Below are 19403 nucleotides of genomic sequence, written 5' to 3' on the forward strand. Positions count from 1 at the left end.
CCTCTGGCTCTGAGGTTATTTCTTTAATTAAGTAAATTATAAACAATCCAAAGATTGGTGAAAATATATTACCCCAAACTGTTCCAACTTGTGATCCACGGTTTAATAATGATCAGTTATCCCAAGTTATTGTAATATTTGATCCTCAGTTTGATAAAGATAAGTTATCTCAAGACACGTTTTTATGATCTTGGCTGAGTTGAGTTTTTACTCATTTCAACATGATGTTCACTAGTTACTACACTGCTGTTTCACCACACGTGGTTAAGATTACTGGTTTGATTTTCTTTGTTGTTAAAGTTTCAACATGATGTTCACTAGTTACTACACTGTTCTGTTTCACCACACGTGGTTAAGATTACTGGTTTGATTTCCTTTATTGTTAAAGTTTCAACATGATGTTCACTAGTTACTACACTGCTGTTTCATCACACGTAGTTAAGATTACTGGTTTGATTTCCTTTATTGTTGTTGTTTTAGTTTCACCAAATTTCATTATCTGGGTTATCTGTAGCTCTTACTATCTTACCAATTAACTTGGACGTTGGTTAAACGTTAGTAAACATCTCAATAAACCAGTGTACAAACAACGTGAACGAGTTTCATTGGTTTAGCTAATACTGTTGCAACTTTGCCTACAAAATCTAATAGTTCTATCTCTCAGCTGAGGGCGTTTAGAATCAATAGTCGAAGGACCACGAATAACATCTCTTCCTCGGATTCCTGCGCGAGCCGCGCGTGCTTATAGGATACCTGTTCAAATCATCTTGTTAGTTATCCTGTGGCTTCTGAGAAGTGAGGAGTCCAACATCAGAACTTCTTATTTCACTGGACTGTCTCCTGTCGCCCCCACAACAAAGGGGGCGGATTCTTATGTTTACGTTAAGCTGCTGACATCTGATGTTTGTTGTTATGCATCTCCCGTGGTGGTTCTGCTGTTTTTGGACTGTAATGACCGCCAGCTGGCTGAAACAAAAACCAGCTTCGAAAGAAAAGCCTTTCGGTAAGCAACTTTATAAAGGTAGATCATAGAGAGTTTCTGACAAATTAGTAAGTTCTATATCGTTATAAATCAATTAAAGAAAAAAAATCATTTAGTTTCTTTACGTAATGGTAACAGAAAGTTAACACTGATTCTTTCTTCATATAACGATACCACACAAAGGTTTAACACTTATAAATATTTCAAACTTTCTTTGGGTAAAATTAGAGAGGTTTGGCACTTTGAAAAATCTAACACTTTCTTTAGATAATACTAAATAGAGATTTAACATGTTAAGTATCTAGTAGTTACTAAACGATACTAAACAAAAACTTAACACTTTGCTATACGTTTTGTTTTAAACTAAAGTCTAGGAATAAAAAAAAACAGAGTTGACAAACATTGAAAGTTTTAAACATGAAACAGCTCGATCAGAGTAAATGCTGTAGTAGTTTCCTTTTCACTGTATAGATGAAGTTAGTTAAACTACAGAAAACTGAAGATTTTTAACAGTTACTTTATGGCGGCTGACTTATGAGCTCTGTATAAGTGTGGAACATTTAGCTTTTGAATGTTCCATTTAAGTATGGGTTACTACCCCTCCCCCGACAGCAGTGGGTTAGGGTTAAATCTTAAGGTTTCTAACTCTAAGGTTTCGGGTTTGAACCGCTATAGCCTATTGTATAGCTTTGAATAAAACAACACAGTTACGCCCCTCTTGGAACGGGAAACATTATAAATAGAACCGTCTTTGTGGTTAAAAACAATCCAATTTATCTTTGTTGTTCAATATAAAGCTACAATGAGCTACCTGTGATTTACACACTGCGGGTATCAAACCCAGAAATTTAACACTTTAATTAGAGGGTAATTAAAAACGGTCCCTAATAACGCCCATTTTCGCTGGAGCTTAAACGTAGATCCCGAGTAATTAAAAAAAAACACAACAAGGTTTTCTTTCATAGTTTTGAAGTAGAATGTTGCTATTAGACATTAGAGGGGTTAAGAAACCAGAGCCTGCAGTGGAAAAACGATAAAAAAAAAAACGGAGTTAAATATTTGGTTCATTCTTCTAAAGGACCAAATGTTTGTTTCTTTTGAATTTCGCACAAAGCTACACGAGGGCTATCTTCGCTAGCCGTCCCTAATTTAGCAGTGTAAGACTAGAGGGAAGGCAGCTAGTCATCACCACCCACCGCCAACTCTTGGGCTACTTTTTTACCAACGAATAGTAGGATTGACCGTCACATTATAACGCCCCCCGTGACTGAAAGGGCGAGCATGTTTAGTGCATGGGGATTCGAACCCACAACCCTTAGTCGAGTGTCTTACCCACCTATACATGGCAGGCCATCAATCTTGTTCTAAACATTTTTAGTTTTTTTTTCAAAATAAGTTACTTGTTTCATGTTATAACACTTCTTCTGCAAGGAACACTGATGTGTTTCAAATAAATTCCGAATTTATGAACAATATCTATTTAAAATTCTTCAGATGCTGGTAGTTACAGACATTTTCTCTGAAAAACAGCAAAGAATCAATGAGATGGTCAAGTTTTGGAGGTCACCGATTGAGAATGAACCTTTATCTCCATTACAGAAAATGGACTGGTACTATATTTTACCCCTGTATATATATGTGTGTGTGATTTGTCTAAAATGGCTGAATGGATTTGGATGAAAGCTGATATATGGACTGGTACTATATTTTACCCCTGTATATATATGTGTGTGTGATTTGTCTAAAATGGCTGAATGGATTTGGATGAAAGCTGATATATATTTGGATTATTACCCTGTATAGAAGTGGTTAGTTTTTTATGGGGGTCAAGGTAACAAAATACCCCAAATGTTTATTTAATTGAGGAGGATTAATTTTTCGTATAATATTTGCCCTGAAATTCAGTAAAAAGTGATGTGATTTTGATGAAACTCTGTGGATATATGTGGAATGTTGTCCCTCATTGTCCTGCCGAAAAGGGATTGTTTCTGTTGAAAACGACAAACAAACATACATTTTCATATGTTTTGAATGACGAATATGATCAACGCCACCTGGCGGAGGTATACACTCTACTGAAATACTCTTATGTGCTACTGTTTATGAGTCTAATATTATGAATATAATTAATTATCAATCTTTGAAGGAAGGGGGAGCTTTTTTTGGTTTTCGAATTTCGCGTAAAGCTACACGAGGGCTATCTGCCCCTAATTTAGCAGTGTAAGATTAGAGGGGAGTCATCACCCACCGTCAACTCTTGGGCTACTTTTCTACCAACGAATAGTGGAATTCACCGTTACGTTATAACGCCCTTGCGGCTGAAAGAGAGAACATGTTTGGTGTGACGGGGATTCGAACCCGCAACACTCGCACTGACAGTCAAGCACCCTAACCACTTGGCCATGCCGGACCCAGGGGCGGCTCTTATGTGCTACTGTTTGCGAGTATAATTCTGTTAGTGTACTTGATGGTAACTTTATAGGCTTAGTTATAGATTCAATACATTATGCATGTGTGGGAGACACTCGCTTTTATTGTTTTACACAAACTACGTGTGGCACTCGGTTCCTCGTGAGACAGTTTATCTGGACCAACTCGTGCGTTTCATAGTATTCGTTGTGTTCGAAGGAAGTGTTTCTCTCTGTAGAAATAACGAAACAAAATATCTATATTTATCTATCTGATTCGTTTTATTATAAGTTGATAGGAAATAGGCTCGTTTCATTTTTTTTTTTTAAATCGACGCGGAACAAAAGAAGAGCCGATGATCAGAGAATTAGCTTGTCAGAAGAATGAATTCTGTATATTCACGGTTCGAACCTCTTTGCCGCGAAAACGTCCTCTGCACTTTGGGTTAGTATATGAGTTATAGTAGTGACGTAGTAATCCCACTATTCAGTCAAACAAGAGCTGGCGCTGGGCGCTTTTACACAGCTGTAGTCTATCATCTCAACCATCTTCGTCATTTCAACCGTATGGAGGGTATAAGATAACGGTCAATTCTGCTATTCGTAGATAAAAAAAACTAATCCAAAAGTCGGCGGTGGGTGGTGATGACAAGCTGCCTTCCCTTTGTCTTCTACTACTAAATTAGGGACAGCTAGCATAGATGATAGCCCTCATGGTAGGTTTGCGTGAAATTCAAACCAATAAAACAATGAATAAACCCTAACAGTAACGTCCTTAACTAGGTAAGGACAATATATATTAAAAAATAAATGTTACATAGAAACTAAGATATTTCTGGATTGTTTTCAGAATTTGTTTCAATATTTTAAATTCTTCACTCTCTTGTGAAAACAGTGGAATGAAAACGTATTATCACTAAACGGATGAGGCCCGGCAAGGCCAAGTGGTTAAGGCATTCGACTCGGAATCGGAGGGTCGCGGGTTCGAATCCCCGTCACCAAACATGCTCACCCGTTAAGCTGTGGGGCGTTATAAAGCGACGGTCATTTCCACTATTCGTTGGCAAAGAGTAGCCCAAGTTGGCGGTGGGTGGTGATGATTAGCTGCATTTCCTCTGGTCTTACACTGCTAAATTAGGGACGGCTAGAAGACTAGAGGAAATGCAGCTCGTCATCACAGCCCACCGCCAACTCTTCGGCTACTTTTTTACCAACGAATAGTGGGATTGACTGTAACGTTATTACGGCTGAAAGGGGGCGAGCATGTTTGGTGTTAAGGGGATTCGAACCCGCGACTCTAGATTAGGATTTGAGCTTTCTAACCATTTGGCTATGCCGAGCCGCTCTAGGTTTAGAAATCTTAGTTGTAATTTACCTAGTACACAGATTAATATAGTTTATTGCAACTAGAAATTTTCAGAAGTGATATACAGAGGCGGTCACATCATTAATAGTGCAAACCCTTGCTAATTAAGTTACTTTGTGCAGGTACACAATGGTAAGTTTAACACATACTTTAACTAAGTGTTACAAGAATACATTGCGCGTACGAAATAAATTATGCACGTGATGTTGTATTGAAACCTAAGTCCTAAATGCCAGTAAGCTTATCTATCTATGAACGTCTCTATCTACCAGTCTGTTTATCTAATAGTCTGTGTATCTATCTATATCCCCTTCTCTATATCTATTTATTGCTGAGAAAATAAATTCTTACTTATATTTGTTTTTACTACAGTTTATCACGGAGCTGTCTTTCCCCTCTTTAAAGTTGTTATTTGTTGTGTGTAGATATCTCATTGAGGTAGTTCGTTATTTCAAGTTATTCTGGTGTAAATAACGTGCGCTCTGAGTACCAAACGTGACAATTCTAATCCTTTTTCCTCAAGTTAAAAGTCACCATGAAAACCACGTGGAGAGTGCTTGACAAAACAAAAGGCGCTACTCACAGCATGCATCTCTTTCAAACTACTGCGGATATTACTACAGTGACTTCACTGTATAAAGACAACTTTCCTGGGAATATACAAGCTGGAATTACTGTATATTTAATGTTCTGAACCCGCTGTATAGTGTAAAATTAACTGCCTTTATCCACGTTTACTACCATCTACTAAATACAAGTTATAAGCTATTGGAACCTGAAAATTGAATCTTTCGTTTTTTGTGCATAAGTAGCTCTGATTATAAGGTTTAAAGAAGCTACTGAGTTAAAGCAGATTAGGAAATTTCACTTAAGATAATAAAGGGAAGGCGCAGTTTTATCACTTCGATATATTCATTTCCTGTCAGCTTATACGAACTTAAGGTCTAACAGAATTTCATTACTTCATACCCTTATTTGCATTCAACACTGGAGTCTATTATGTCGAAAGACATTTTCGAAAACTTTACGAAGAAGAAACTTCAAACTCTAGGGTCATGAATTGACACTAACTCATACTTAGCTACCCTGCTCCAAGATCCTGAACATAACCAACTCTTCACTGGTATAATTCATTAAAAGTATAAGCACACGTGAAACAGTATTTTATGGTATTGAGTCATTCTAACACTGTACATTATTCTCTGATTAGCTACGAACTATTTTTCCTACAGTTTCATGACAGACATGTTGTTGTCTTTGAAACAATGTCACCTGAGAGAGGTGATCAGCAGTCAGCAATCCCTAATCAGGTAATTACGACAAAACCTCTCTTTTTTACAATGTTTTCTCAATCTTTTACTGGACTCTAAAGAAAATATTTCATTTCATGGAACTATTTTGTTTCAAGGAATGTATTTAAACTAATCTTGTAGGTCTATTGTTATAACAATACTTGTTATGTTTAAAGATCTACAAGCTGTTGTTAAACTACTCGTGTAGGTCTATTGTAAAACAATACTTGTTATGTTTAGAGATGTTGTTAAACTACTGGTGTAGGTCTATTGTTATAACAATACTTGTCATGTTTAGAGATGTGCAAGCTGTTGTTAAACTACTCGTGTAGGTCTATTGTTATAACAATACTTGTTATGTTTAAAGATCTACAAGCTGTTGTTAAACTACTCGTGTAGGTCTATTGTTATAACAATACTTGTCATGTTTAGAGATGTGCAAGCTGTTGTTAAACTACTCGTGTAGGTCTATTGTTATAACAATACTTGTCATGTTTAGAGATGTGCAAGCTGTTGTTAAACTACTCGTGTAGGTCTATTGTTATAACAATACTTGTTATGTTTAAAGATCTACAAGCTGTTGTTAAACTACTCGTTTAGGTCTATTGTTATAACAATACTTGTCATGTTTAGAGATGTGCAAGCTGTTGTTAAACTACTCGTGTAGGTATATTGTTATAACAATACTTGTCATGTTTAGAGATGTGCAAGCTGTTGTTAAACTACTCGTGTAGGTCTATTGTTATAACAATACTTGTTATGTTTAAAGATCTACAAGCTGTTGTTAAACTACTCGTGTAGGTCTATTGTTATAACAATACTTGTCATGTTTAGAGATGTGCAAGATGTTGTTAAACTACTCGTGTAGGTCTATTGTTATAACAATACTTGTTATGTTTAAAGATCTACAAGCTGTTGTTAAACTACTCGTGTAGGTCTATTATTGTAACAATACTTGTCATGTTTAGAGATGTGCAAGATGTTAAACTACTCGTGTAGGTCTATTGTTATAACAATACTTGTCATGTTTAGAGATGTGCAAGCTGTTGTTAAGCTACTCGTGTAGGTCTATTGTTATAACAATACTTGTCATGTTTAGAGATCTACAAGCTGTTGTTAAACTACTCGTGTAGGTCTATTGTTATAACAATACTTGTCATGTTTAGAGATGTGCAAGATGTTGTTAAACTACTCGTGTAGGTCTATTGTTATAACAATACTTGTCATGTTTAGAGATGTGCAAGCTGTTGTTAAGCTACTCGTGTAGGTCTATTGTTATAACAATACTTGTCATGTTTAAAGATCTACAAGCTGTTGTTAAACTACTCGTGTAGGTCTATTGTTATAACAATACTTGTCATGTTTAGAGATGTGCAAGATGTTGTTAAACTACTCGTGTAGGTCTATTGTTATAACAATACTTGTTATGTTTAAAGATCTACAAGCTGTTGTTAAACTACTCGTGTAGGTCTATTATTGTAACAATACTTGTCATGTTTAGAGATGTGCAAGATGTTAAACTACTCGTGTAGGTCTATTGTTATAACAATACTTGTCATGTTTAGAGATGTGCAAGCTGTTGTTAAGCTACTCGTGTAGGTCTATTGTTATAACAATACTTGTTACGTTTAGAGATGTGCAAGCTGTTGTTAAGCTACTCGTGTAGGTCTATTGTTATAACAATACTTGTTATGTTTAGAGATGTGGAAGATGTTGTTAAACTACTCGTGTAGGTCTATTGTTATAACAATACTTGTCATGTTTAGAGATGTGCAAGCTGTTGTTAAACTACTCGTGTAGGTCTGTTGTTATAACAATACTTGTTATGTTTAAAGATCTACAAGCTGTTGTTAAACTACTCGTGTAGGTCTATTGTTATAACAATACTTGTCATGCTTAGAGATGTGCAAGCTGATGTTAAACTACTCGTGTAGGTCTATTGTTATAACAATACTTGTCATGTTTAGAGATGTGCAAGCTGTTGTTAAACTACTCGTGTAGGTCTGTTGTTATAACAATACTTGTCATGTTTAGAGATGTGCAAGCCGTTGTTAAAGTACTCGTGTAGGTCTGTTGTTATAACAATACTTGTTATGCTAAGAGATGTGCAAGGTGTTGTTAAACTACTCGTGTAGGTCTATTGTTATAGCAATACTTGTCATGTTTAGAGATGTGCAAGCCGTTGTTAAACTACTCGTGTAGGTCTGTTGTTATAACAATACTTGTTATGCTAAGAGATGTGCAAGGTGTTGTTAAACTACTCGTGTAGGTCTATTGTTATAGCAATACTTGTTATGTTTAGAGATGTGCAAGCTGTTTTTAAACTACTCGTGTAGGTCTATTGTTATAACAATACTTGTTATGTTTAGAGTGTGCAAGATGTTGTTAAACTACTCGTGTAGGTCTATTGTTATAACAATACTTGTTATGTTTAGAGATGTGCAAGGTGTTGTTAAACTACTCGTGTAGGTCTATTGTTATAGCAATACTTGTTATGTTTAGAGATGTGCAAACTGTTGTTAATCTACTCGTGTAGGTCTATTGTTATAACAATACTTGTCATGTTTAGAGATGTGCAAGCTGTTGTTAAACTACTCGTGTAGGTCTATTGTTATAACAATACTTACCATGTTTAAAAATCTGCAAGCTGTTGTTAAACTACTTGTAGGTCTATTGTTATAAGAATACTTGTTATGTTTAGTGATGGGCAAGCTGTTGTTAAACTACTCGTGTAGGTCTGTTGTTATAACAATACTTGTTATGTTTAGAGATGTGCAAGATGTTGTTAATCTACTCGTGTAGGTCTATTGTTATAACAATACTTGTTATGTTTAGAGATGTGCAAGATGTTGTTAAACTACTCGTGTAGGTCTATTGTTATAACAATACTTGTTATGTTTAGAGATGTGCAAGGTGTTGTTAAACTACTCGTGTAGGTCTATTGTTATAGCAATACTTGTTATGTTTAGAGATGTGCAAGCTGTTGTTAAACTACTCGTGTAGGTCTATTGTTATAACAATACTTGTTATGTTTAAAGATCTACAAGCTGTTGTTAAACTACTCGTGTAGGTCTAATGTTATAACATTACTTGTCATGTTTAGAGATGTGCAAGCTGTTATTAAGCTACTCGTGTAGGTCTATTGTTATAACAATACTTGTCATGTTTAGAGATGTGCAAATTGTTGTTAACCTACTCGTGTAGGTGTATTGTTATAACAATACTTGTCATGTTTAGTGATGTGCAAGCTGTTGTTAAACTACTTGTAGGTCTATTGTTATAGCAATACTTGTTATGTTTAGAGATGTGCAAGCTGTTGTTAAACTACTCGTTTAGGTCTATTGTTATAACAATACTTGTTATGTTTAAAGATCTACAAGCTGTTGTTAAACTACTCGTGTAGGTCAAATGTTATAACAATACTTGTCATGTTTAGAGATGTGCAAGATGTTGTTAAACTACTCGTGTAGGTCTATTGTTATAACAATACTTGTTATGTTTAGAGATGTGCAAGGTGTTGTTAAAGTACTCGTGTAGGTCTATTGTTATAGCAATACTTGTTATGTTTAGAGATGTGCAAATTGTTGTTAACCTACTCGTGTAGGTCTATTGTTATAACAATACTTGTCATGTTTAGTGATGTGCAAGCTGTTGTTAAACTACTTGTAGGTCTATTGTTATAGCAATACTTGTTATGTTTAGAGATGTGCAAGGTGTTGTTAAACTACTCGTGTAGGTCTATTGTTATAGCAATACTTGTTATGTTTAGAGATGTGCAAGCTGTTGTTAAACTACTCGTGTAGGTCAAATGTTATAACAATACTTGTCATGTTTAGAGATGTGCAAGATGTTGTTAAACTACTTGTAGGTCTATTGTTATAACAATACTTGTTATGTTTAGTGATGTGCAAGCTGTTGTTAAACTACTCGTGTAGGTGTATTGTTATATCGTCAGTCTAATATAACGTTTCAGAGTATTAACTCTCTATGTTAGTGTATGTATATCGTCTGTCTGATATAAATTTTCAGAGTATTAACTCTATGTTAGTGTATGTATATCGTCAGTCTGATATGAAGTTTCAGAGTATTAACTCTCTATGTTAGTGTATGTATATCGTCTGTCTGATATAAAGTTTCAGAGTATTAACTCTCTATGTTAGTGTATGTATATCGTCTGTCTGATATAAAGTTTCAGAGTATTAACTCTCTACGATAGTGTATGCATATCGTCTGTCTGATATAAAGTTTCAGAGTATTGACTCTCTATGTTAGTGTATATATATCGTCAGTCTGATATAAAGTTTCAGAGTATTAACTCTCTACGATAGTGTATGCATATCGTCTGTCTGATATAAAGTTTCAGAGTATTGACTCTCTATGTTAGTGTATATATATCGTCAGTCTGATATAAATTGCAGAGTATTAACTCTCCATGTTAGTGTATGTATATCGTCAGCCTGATATAAATTTCAGAGTATTCACTCTCTATGTTAGTGTATGTATATCGTCAGTCCGATATAAAGTTTCAGAGTATTAACTCTGCATGTTAGTGTATGTATATATCTGTCTGATATAAAGTTGCAGGTTTTCCACTTCACTTGTTACTTTAACATTGATAGTTTTCCATAAGGTTATGAATGATATACTCTGATAATGAACGAAGTTAATATTCAATACGTTTTGTAACCCTGAGCATCGGTGTGTGTGTGTGTTGGGAGATGTTATCTTGTCTTTATTAGTATTATAAGTTAAGTCTGAATCTTTTACTGTTTTGTTTTTTATTCTTTCTCTCTCCAAAAACAAATCACCAGTGACGTCACAACTAATCATTTTCTCCCCGAGAGATTTTACTATTGCTAATTCTTTTTATAGCTTAAGGGAAAAAATATGTTAATAGCAGCGTAAAACGGACGAGTTATAGAAAGTGACGTGAACTGATAGCTGTCGCACAACGTTTGTGACATAAACGTATATTGTTCTTCTGTGTTATGAAACGCCTCATATATTCACATAATATAAGTGATGATAACAGTTTGTATTTGTCTTTGGAAACAGCCCAGTGTTCCCTTATGTTTGTTTTTGTTGTAAAGCTGTTAAACAGTGGAAATCCGTAACAGGGTAAATTCAAAGTTTGTAATGTTGAAACGGACAAACAATTACGAGGACATCAATACGAATTTATATTTACGAGTGGAAATTATTCAAGGAGAGGAAAATCTGATGAAGAAAGAACTTAGATCGACATGTTTATCATAAGATAAACTTTATTTATTTTATTCTCTCCAAGAGTCAAAGAGAAACATAGTTTTGTTACATTGAGTTATTTTTACTCTAAAGTTATCATCATTTGGATATAATTCTATCAAAATTCTTACAGTCTGTTTGTTATAAGTTGAGGATTCCTACGTTTATATATTTATCATGATGAGTCAGCCCGTCAAATATTTATAATCAGTTTCTTAAGTGCGTTTGCTACATGTTGAGGATTCCTATGTTTGTATGGTATTTCTCACAAGGAGACGGCTAGTTAAAGAACATATAAAACAGTTTTTCTCTGTCTCTCTTTTTTACAAATTTAGGATTCTTATGTTTGTATGATATATCTTTCATCGGGAGTCAGCTAGTTCAAGATATTTATAAAAAGTTTCTTAAGTGTGTTTGCTACAACTTGAGGATTCCTATGTTTGTATGGTATATTTCTCACGAGGAGACAGCTAGTTAAAGATATATAAAGATTTTATGTCTCTCTTTGTTACAAGTTGAGGATTCCTATGTTTGTATATTATATTTCTCAGGAGTCAGCTAGTTAAATATATATAAACAGTTTCTTAACTCTCTGTTTGTTACAAGTTTAGCTTTCCTATGTTTGTGTAATATATTCCTCAGGAGTCAGCTAGTTAAAATATATAAACAGTTTCTTAACTCTCTGTTTGTTACAAGTTGAAGATTTCTATGTTTGTATGATATATTTCTCATAAGGAGTCAGCTAGTCAAATATTTATAAACAGTTTCTTAAGTGTGTTTGCTACAAGTTGAGGATTTCTATGTTTGTATGGTATTTCTCACGAGGAGACGGCTAGTTAAAAACATATAAAACAATTTTTTTCTGTCTCTCCTTTTTACAAATTTAGGAATCTTATGTTTGTATGATAAATCTTTCATGGGGAGTCAGCTAGTCAAATATTTATAATCAGTTTCTTAAGTGTGTTTGCTACAAGTTGAGGATTTCTATGTTTGTATGGTATTTCTCACGAGGAGACGGCTAGTTAAAGACATATAAAACAGTTTTTTTCTGTCTCTCTTTTTTACAAATTTAGGATTCTTATGTTTGTATGATAAATCTTTCATGGGGAGTCAGCTAGTCAAATATTTACAAACAGTTTCTTAAGTGTGTTTGCTACAAGTTGAGGATTCCTACGTTTATATATTTCTCATGAGGAGTCAGCTAGTCAAATATTTATAAACAGTTTCTTAAGTGTGTTTGCTACAAGTTGAGGATTCCTATGTGTGTGTAATATATTCCTCAGGAGTCAGTTAGTTAAAGATATATAAACAGTTTCTTAACTCTGTTTGTTACAAGTTGAGGATTTCTATGTTTGTATGATATATTTCTCATGAGGAGTCAGGTAGTCAAATATTTATAAACAGTTTCTTAAGTGTGTTTGCTACAAGTTGAGGATTTCTATGCTTGTATGGTATACAAGTTTCCTCTCATGAGGAAACAGTTAGTTAAAGATATATAAACAGTTTTTTCTGTCTCTCTTTGTTACAAGTCTAGCTTTCCTATGTTTGTATAATATGTTCCTCAAGAGTCAGCTAGTTAAAGATATATAAACAGTTTCATAACTCTCTGTTTTTTACAAGTTGATGATTCCTATGTTTGTGTAATATATTTCTCATGAGGTGTCAGCTAGTCAAATATTTATAAACAGTTTCTTAAGTGTGTTTGCTACAAGTTGAGGATTCCTACGTTTATATATTTCTCATGAGGAGTCAGCTAGTAAAATATTTATAAACAGTTTCTTAAGTGTGTTTGCTACAAGTTGAGGATTCCTATGTGTGTGTAATATATTCCTCAGGAGTCAGTTAGTTAAAGATATATAAACAGTTTCTTAACTCTCTGTTTGTTACAAGTTGAGGATTTCTATGTTTGTATGATATATTTCTCATGAGGAGTCAGGTAGTCAAATATTTATAAACAGTTTTTTAAGTGTGTTTGCTACAAGTTGAGGATTCCTATGTTTGTATGGTATATTTCTCACTAGGAGACAGCTAGTTAAAGATATATAAAGTTTTTTTTCTGTCACTCTTTGTTACAAGTTCAGGATTCTTATGTTTGTATAATATATTTCTCAAGAGACAGCTAGTTAAAGATATATAAACAGTTTTCTTCTGTCTCTCTTTGTTACAAATTGAGGATTCCTATGTTTCTATAATATATTCGTCAGGAGTCAGCTAGTTCAAGATATATAAACAGTTTTTTTTCTGTCTCTCTTGTTACAAGTTGAGGATTCCTATGTTTGTATATTATATTTCTCAGGAGTCAGCTAGTTAAAGATATATAAACAGTTTCTTAACTCTCTGTTTGTTACAAGCTGAGGATTCCTATGTTTGTATGATGTATTCCTCAGGAGTCAGCTAGTTAAAGATATATAAACAGTTTCTTAACTCTCTGTTTGTAACAAGTTGAGGATTCCTATGTTTGTGTAATATATTTCTCAGGCGTCAGCTAGTTAAAGATATATAAACAGTTTTTTAACTCTCTGTTTGTTACAAGTTGAGGATTCCTATGTTTGTGTAATATATTTCTCATGAGGTGTCAGCTAGTTAAAGATATATAAAGTTTTTTCTGTCTCTCTTTATTACAAGTTGAGGATTCCTACGTTTATATATTTCTCATGAGGAGTCAGCTAGTCAAATATTTATAAACAGTTTCTTAAGTGTGTTTTGCTACAAGTTGAGGATTCCTACGTTTATATATTTCTCATGAGAGTCAGCTAGTGAAATATTTATAAACAGTTTCTTAAGTGTGTTTGCTTCAAGTTGAGGATTCCTATGTGTGTATGGTATATTTCTCACGAGGAGACAGCTAGTTAAAGATATATAAAGATTTTATGTCTCTCTTTGTTACAAGTTGAGGATTCCTATGTTTGTGTAATATATTTCTCAAGAGACAGCTAGTTAAAGATATATAAACAGTTTTTTCTGTCTCTGTTTGTTACAAATTGAGGATTCCTATGTTTCTATAATATATTCCTCAGGAGTCAGCTAGTTCAAGATATATAAACAGTTTCTTAACTCTCTGTTTGTTACAAGTTGAGGATTTCTATGTTTGTATGATATATTTCTCATGAGGAGTCAGCTAGTCAAATATTTATAAACAGTTTCTTAAGTGTGTTTGTTACAAGTTGAGGATTCCTATGTTTGTATGGTATATTTTCACTAGGAGACAGCTAGTTAAAGATATATAAAGTTTTTTCTGTCTCTCTTTGTTACAAGTTGAGGATTCCTATGTTTGTATAATATATTTCTCAAGAGACAGCTAGTTAAAGATATATAAACAGTTTTTTTCTGTCTCTGTTTGTTACAAATTGAGGATTCCTATGTTTCTATAATATATTCCTCAGGAGTCAGCTAGTTCAAGATATATAAACAGTTTTTTTTTCTGTCTCTTTTGTTACAAGTTGAGGATTCCTATGTTTGTATATTATATTTCTCAGAGTCAGCTATTTAAAGATATATAAACAGTTTCTTAACTCTCTGTTTGTTACAAGTTGAAGATTTCTATGTTTGTATGATATATTTCTCATGAGGAGTCAGCTAGTCAAATATTTATAAACAGTTTCTTAAGTGTGTTTGCTACAAGTTGAGGATTTCTATGTTTGTATGGTATTTCTCACGAGGAGACAGCTAGTTAAAGATATATAAACAGTTTCTTAACTCTCTGTTTGTTACAAGCTGAGGATTCCTATGTTTGTATATTATATTTCTCAGGAGTCAGCTAGTTAAAGATATATAAACAGTTTCTTAACTCTCTGTTTGTTAGAAGTTGAAGATTTCTATGTTTGTATGATATATTTCTCATGAGGAGTCAGCTAGTCAAATATTTATAAACAGTTTCTTAAGTGTGTTTGCTACAAGTTGAGGATTTCTATGTTTGTATGGTATTTCTCACGAGGAGACGGCTAGTTAAAGATATATAAAGATTTTATGTCTCTCTTTGTTACACGTTGAGGATTCCTGTGTTTGTGTAATATATTCCTCAGGAGTCAGTTAGTTAAAGATATATAAACAGTTTCTTAACTCTCTGTTTGTTACAAGTTGAGGATTTTTATGTTTGTATGATATATTTCTCATGAGGAGTCAGCTAGTCAAATATTTATAAACAGTTTTTTAAGTGTGTTTGCTACAAGTTGAGGATTCCGATGTTTGTATGGTATATTTCTCACTAGGAGACAGCTAGTTAAAGATATATAAAGTTTTTTTCTGTCTCTCTTTGTTACAAGTTGAGGATTCTTATGTTTGTATAATATATTTCTCAAGAGTCAGCTAGTTAAAGATATATAAACAGTTTTTTAACTCTCTGTTTCTTACAAGTTGAGGATTCCTATGTTTGTGTAATATATTTCTCATGAGGTGTCAGCTAGTTAAAGATATATAAAGTTTTTTCTGTCTCTCTTGGTTACAAGTTGAGGATTCTTATGTTTGTATAATATATTTCTCAAGAGTCAGCTAGTTAAAGATATATAAACAGTTTCTTAACTCTCTGTTTGTTACAAGTTGAGGATTTCTATGTTTGTATGATATATTTCTCATGAGGAGTCAGCTAGTCAAATATTTATAAACAGTTTCTTAAGTGTGTTTGTTACAAGTTGAGGATTCCTATGTTTGTATGGTATATTTTTCACTAGGAGACAGCTAGTTAAAGATATATAAAGTTTTTTTCTGTCTCTCTTTGTTACAAGTTGAGGATTCCTATGTTTGTATAATATATTTCTCAAGAGACAGCTAGTTAAAGATATATAAACAGTTTTTTCTGTCTCTGTTTGTTACAAATTGCGGATTCCTATGTTTCTATAATATATTCCTCAGGAGTCAGCTAGTTCAAGATATATAAACAGTTTTTTTTCTGTCTCTTTTGTTACAAGTTGAGGATTCCTATGTTTGTATATTATATTTCTCAGGAGTCAGCTATTTAAAGATATATAAACAGTTTCTTAACTCTCTGTTTGTTACAAGTTGAAGATTTCTATGTTTGTATGATATATTTCTCATGAGGAGTCAGCTAGTCAAATATTTATAAACAGTTTCTTAAGTGTGTTTGCTACAAGTTGAGGATTTCTATGTTTGTATGGTATTTCTCACGAGGAGACGGCTAGTTAAAGATATATAAACAGTTTCTTAACTCTCTGTTTGTTACAAGCTGAGGATTCCTATGTTTGTATATTATATTTCTCAAGGAGTCAGCTAGTTAAAGATATATAAACAGTTTCTTAACTCTCTGTTTGTTAGAAGTTGAAGATTTCTATGTTTGTATGATATATTTCTCATGAGGAGTCAGCTAGTCAAATATTTATAAACAGTTTCTTAAGTGTGTTTGCTACAAGTTGAGGATTTCTATGTTTGTATGGTATTTCTCACGAGGAGACGGCTAGTTAAAGATATATAAAGATTTTATGTCTCTCTTTGTTACACGTTGAGGATTCCTGTGTTTGTGTAATATATTCCTCAGGAGTCAGTTAGTTAAAGATATATAAACAGTTTCTTAACTCTGTTTGTTACAAGTTGAGGATTTTTATGTTTGTATGATATATTTCTCATGAGGAGTCAGCTAGTCAAATATTTATAAACAGTTTTTTAAGTGTGTTTGCTACAAGTTGAGGATTCCTATGTTTGTATGGTATATTTCTCACTAGGAGACAGCTAGTTAAAGATATATAAAGTTTTTTTCTGTCTCTCTTTGTTACAAGTTGAGGATTCTTATGTTTGTATAATATATTTCTCAAGAGTCAGCTAGTTAAAGATATATAAACAGTTTTTTAACTCTCTGTTTGTTACAAGTTGAGGATTCCTATGTTTGTGTAATATATTTCTCATGAGGTGTCAGCTAGTTAAAGATATATAAAGTTTTTTCTGTCTCTCTTTATTACAAGTTGAGGATTCCTACGTTTATATATTTCTCATGAGGAGTCAGCTAGTCAAATATTTATAAACAGTTTTTAAGTGTGTTTGCTACAAGTTGAGGATTCCTATGTTTGTATGGTATATTTCACTAGGAGACAGCTAGTTAAAGATATATAAAGTTTTTTTTCTGTCTCTCTTTGTTACAAGTTGAGGATTCTTATGTTTGTATAATTTATTTCTCAAGAGACAGCTAGTTAAAGATATATAAACAGTTTTCTTCTGTCTCTCTTTGTTACAAATTGAGGATTCCTATGTTTCTATAATATATTCCTCAGGAGTCAGCTAGTTCAAGATATATAAACAGTTTTTTTTCTGTCTCTTTTTGTTACAAGCTGAGTATTCCTATGTTTGTATAATGTATTCCTCAGGAGTCAGTTAGTTAAAGATATATAAACAGTTTCTTAACTCTCTGTTTGTTACAAGTTGAGGATTTCTATGTTTGTATGATATATTTCTCATGAGGAGTCAGCTAGTCAAATATTTATAAACAGTTTCTTAAGTGTGTTTGCTACAAGTTGAGGATTTCTATGTTTGTATGGTATTTCTCACGAGGAGACGGCTAGTTAAAGATATATAAAGATTTTATGTCTCTCTTTGTTACACGTTGAGGATTCCTGTGTTTGTGTAATATATTCCTCAGGAGTCAGTTAGTTAAAGATATATAAACAGTTTCTTAACTCTCTGTTTGTTACAAGTTGAGGATTTTTATGTTTGTATGATATATTTCTCAGAGAGTCAGCTAGTCAAATATTTATAAACAGTTTTTTAAGTGTGTTTGCTACAAGTTGAGGATTCCTATGTTTGTATGGTATGTTTCTCACTAGGAGACAGCTAGTTAAAGATATATAAAGTTTTTTTCTGTCTCTCTTTGTTACAAGTTGAGGATTCTTATGTTTGTATAATATATTTCTCAAGAGTCAGCTAGTTAAAGATATATAAAAGTTTTTAACTCTCTGTTTGTTACAAGTTGAGGATTCCTATGTTTGTGTAATATATTTCTCATGAGGTGTCAGCTAGTTAAAGATATATAAAGTTTTTTCTGTCTCTCTTTATTACAAGTTGAGGATTCCTACGTTTATATATTTCTCATGAGGAGTCAGCTAGTCAAATATTTATAAACAGTTTTTAAGTGTGTTTGCTACAAGTTGAGGATTCCTATGTTTGTATGGTATATTTCTCACTAGGAGACAGCTAGTTAAAGATATATAAAGTTTCTTTTCTGTCTCTCTTTGTTACAAGTTGAGGATTCTTATGTTTGTATAATTTATTTCTCAAGAGACAGCTAGTTAAAGATATATAAAGATTTTATGTCTCTCTTTGTTACAAGTTGAGGATTCCTATGTTTGTGTAATATATTTCTCAAGAGACAGCTAGTTAAAGATATATAAACAGTTTTTTCTGTCTCTGTTTGTTACAAATTGAGGATTCCTATGTTTCTATAATATATTCCTCAGGAGTCAGCTAGTTCAAGATATATAAACAGTTTCTTAACTCTCTGTTTGTTACAAGTTGAGGATTTCTATGTTTGTATGATATATTTCTCATGAGGAGTCAGCTAGTCAAATATTTATAAACAGTTTCTTAAGTGTGTTTGTTACAAGTTGAGGATTCCTATGTTTGTATGATATATTTCTCATGAGGAGTCAGCTAGTCAAATATTTATAAACAGTTTCTTAAGTGTGTTTGCTACAAGTTGAGGATTTCTATGTTTTATGGTATTTCTCACGAGGAGACAGCTAGTTAAAGATATATAAACAGTTTCTTAACTCTCTGTTTGTTACAAGTTGAGGATTCCTATGTTTGTATATTATATTTCTCAGAGTCAGCTAGTTAAAGATATATAAACAGTTTCTTAACTCTCTGTTTGTTACAAGTTGAAGATTTCTATGTTTGTATGATATATTTCTCATGAGGAGTCAGCTAGTCAAATATTTATAAACAGTTTCTTAAGTGTGTTTGCTACAAGTTGAGGATTTCTATGTTTGTATGGTATTTCTCACGAGGAGACGGCTAGTTAAAGATATATAAAGATTTTATGTCTCTCTTTGTTACACGTTGAGGATTCCTGTGTTTGTGTAATATATTCCTCAGGAGTCAGTTAGTTAAAGATATATAAACAGTTTCTTAACTCTCTGTTTGTTACAAGTTGAGGATTTTTATGTTTGTATGAT

The 19403-nt window shown here is 33.1% G+C and overlaps 1 protein-coding gene across 1 annotated transcript in view; it reads left to right on the forward strand.

Moving 5' to 3' along the window:
* Positions 1-739: 739 nt before the first annotated feature.
* LOC143242035 (CXADR-like membrane protein) overlaps positions 740-19403 on the forward strand; it is a 59300-nt gene continuing 40636 nt past the window's right edge. Inside the window, exons 1-2 of the mRNA XM_076485375.1 lie at positions 740-1003; positions 2477-2592. Coding sequence (XP_076341490.1) covers positions 2523-2592 — 70 coding nt within the window. The 5' untranslated portion in view covers positions 740-1003; positions 2477-2522. The remainder of the gene's footprint in view (positions 1004-2476; positions 2593-19403) is intronic.

Source organism: Tachypleus tridentatus, unplaced genomic scaffold (assembly GCF_004210375.1).
Source record: "Tachypleus tridentatus isolate NWPU-2018 unplaced genomic scaffold, ASM421037v1 Hic_cluster_1, whole genome shotgun sequence".
Classification (NCBI taxonomy): Eukaryota; Metazoa; Arthropoda; class Merostomata; order Xiphosura; family Limulidae; genus Tachypleus; species Tachypleus tridentatus.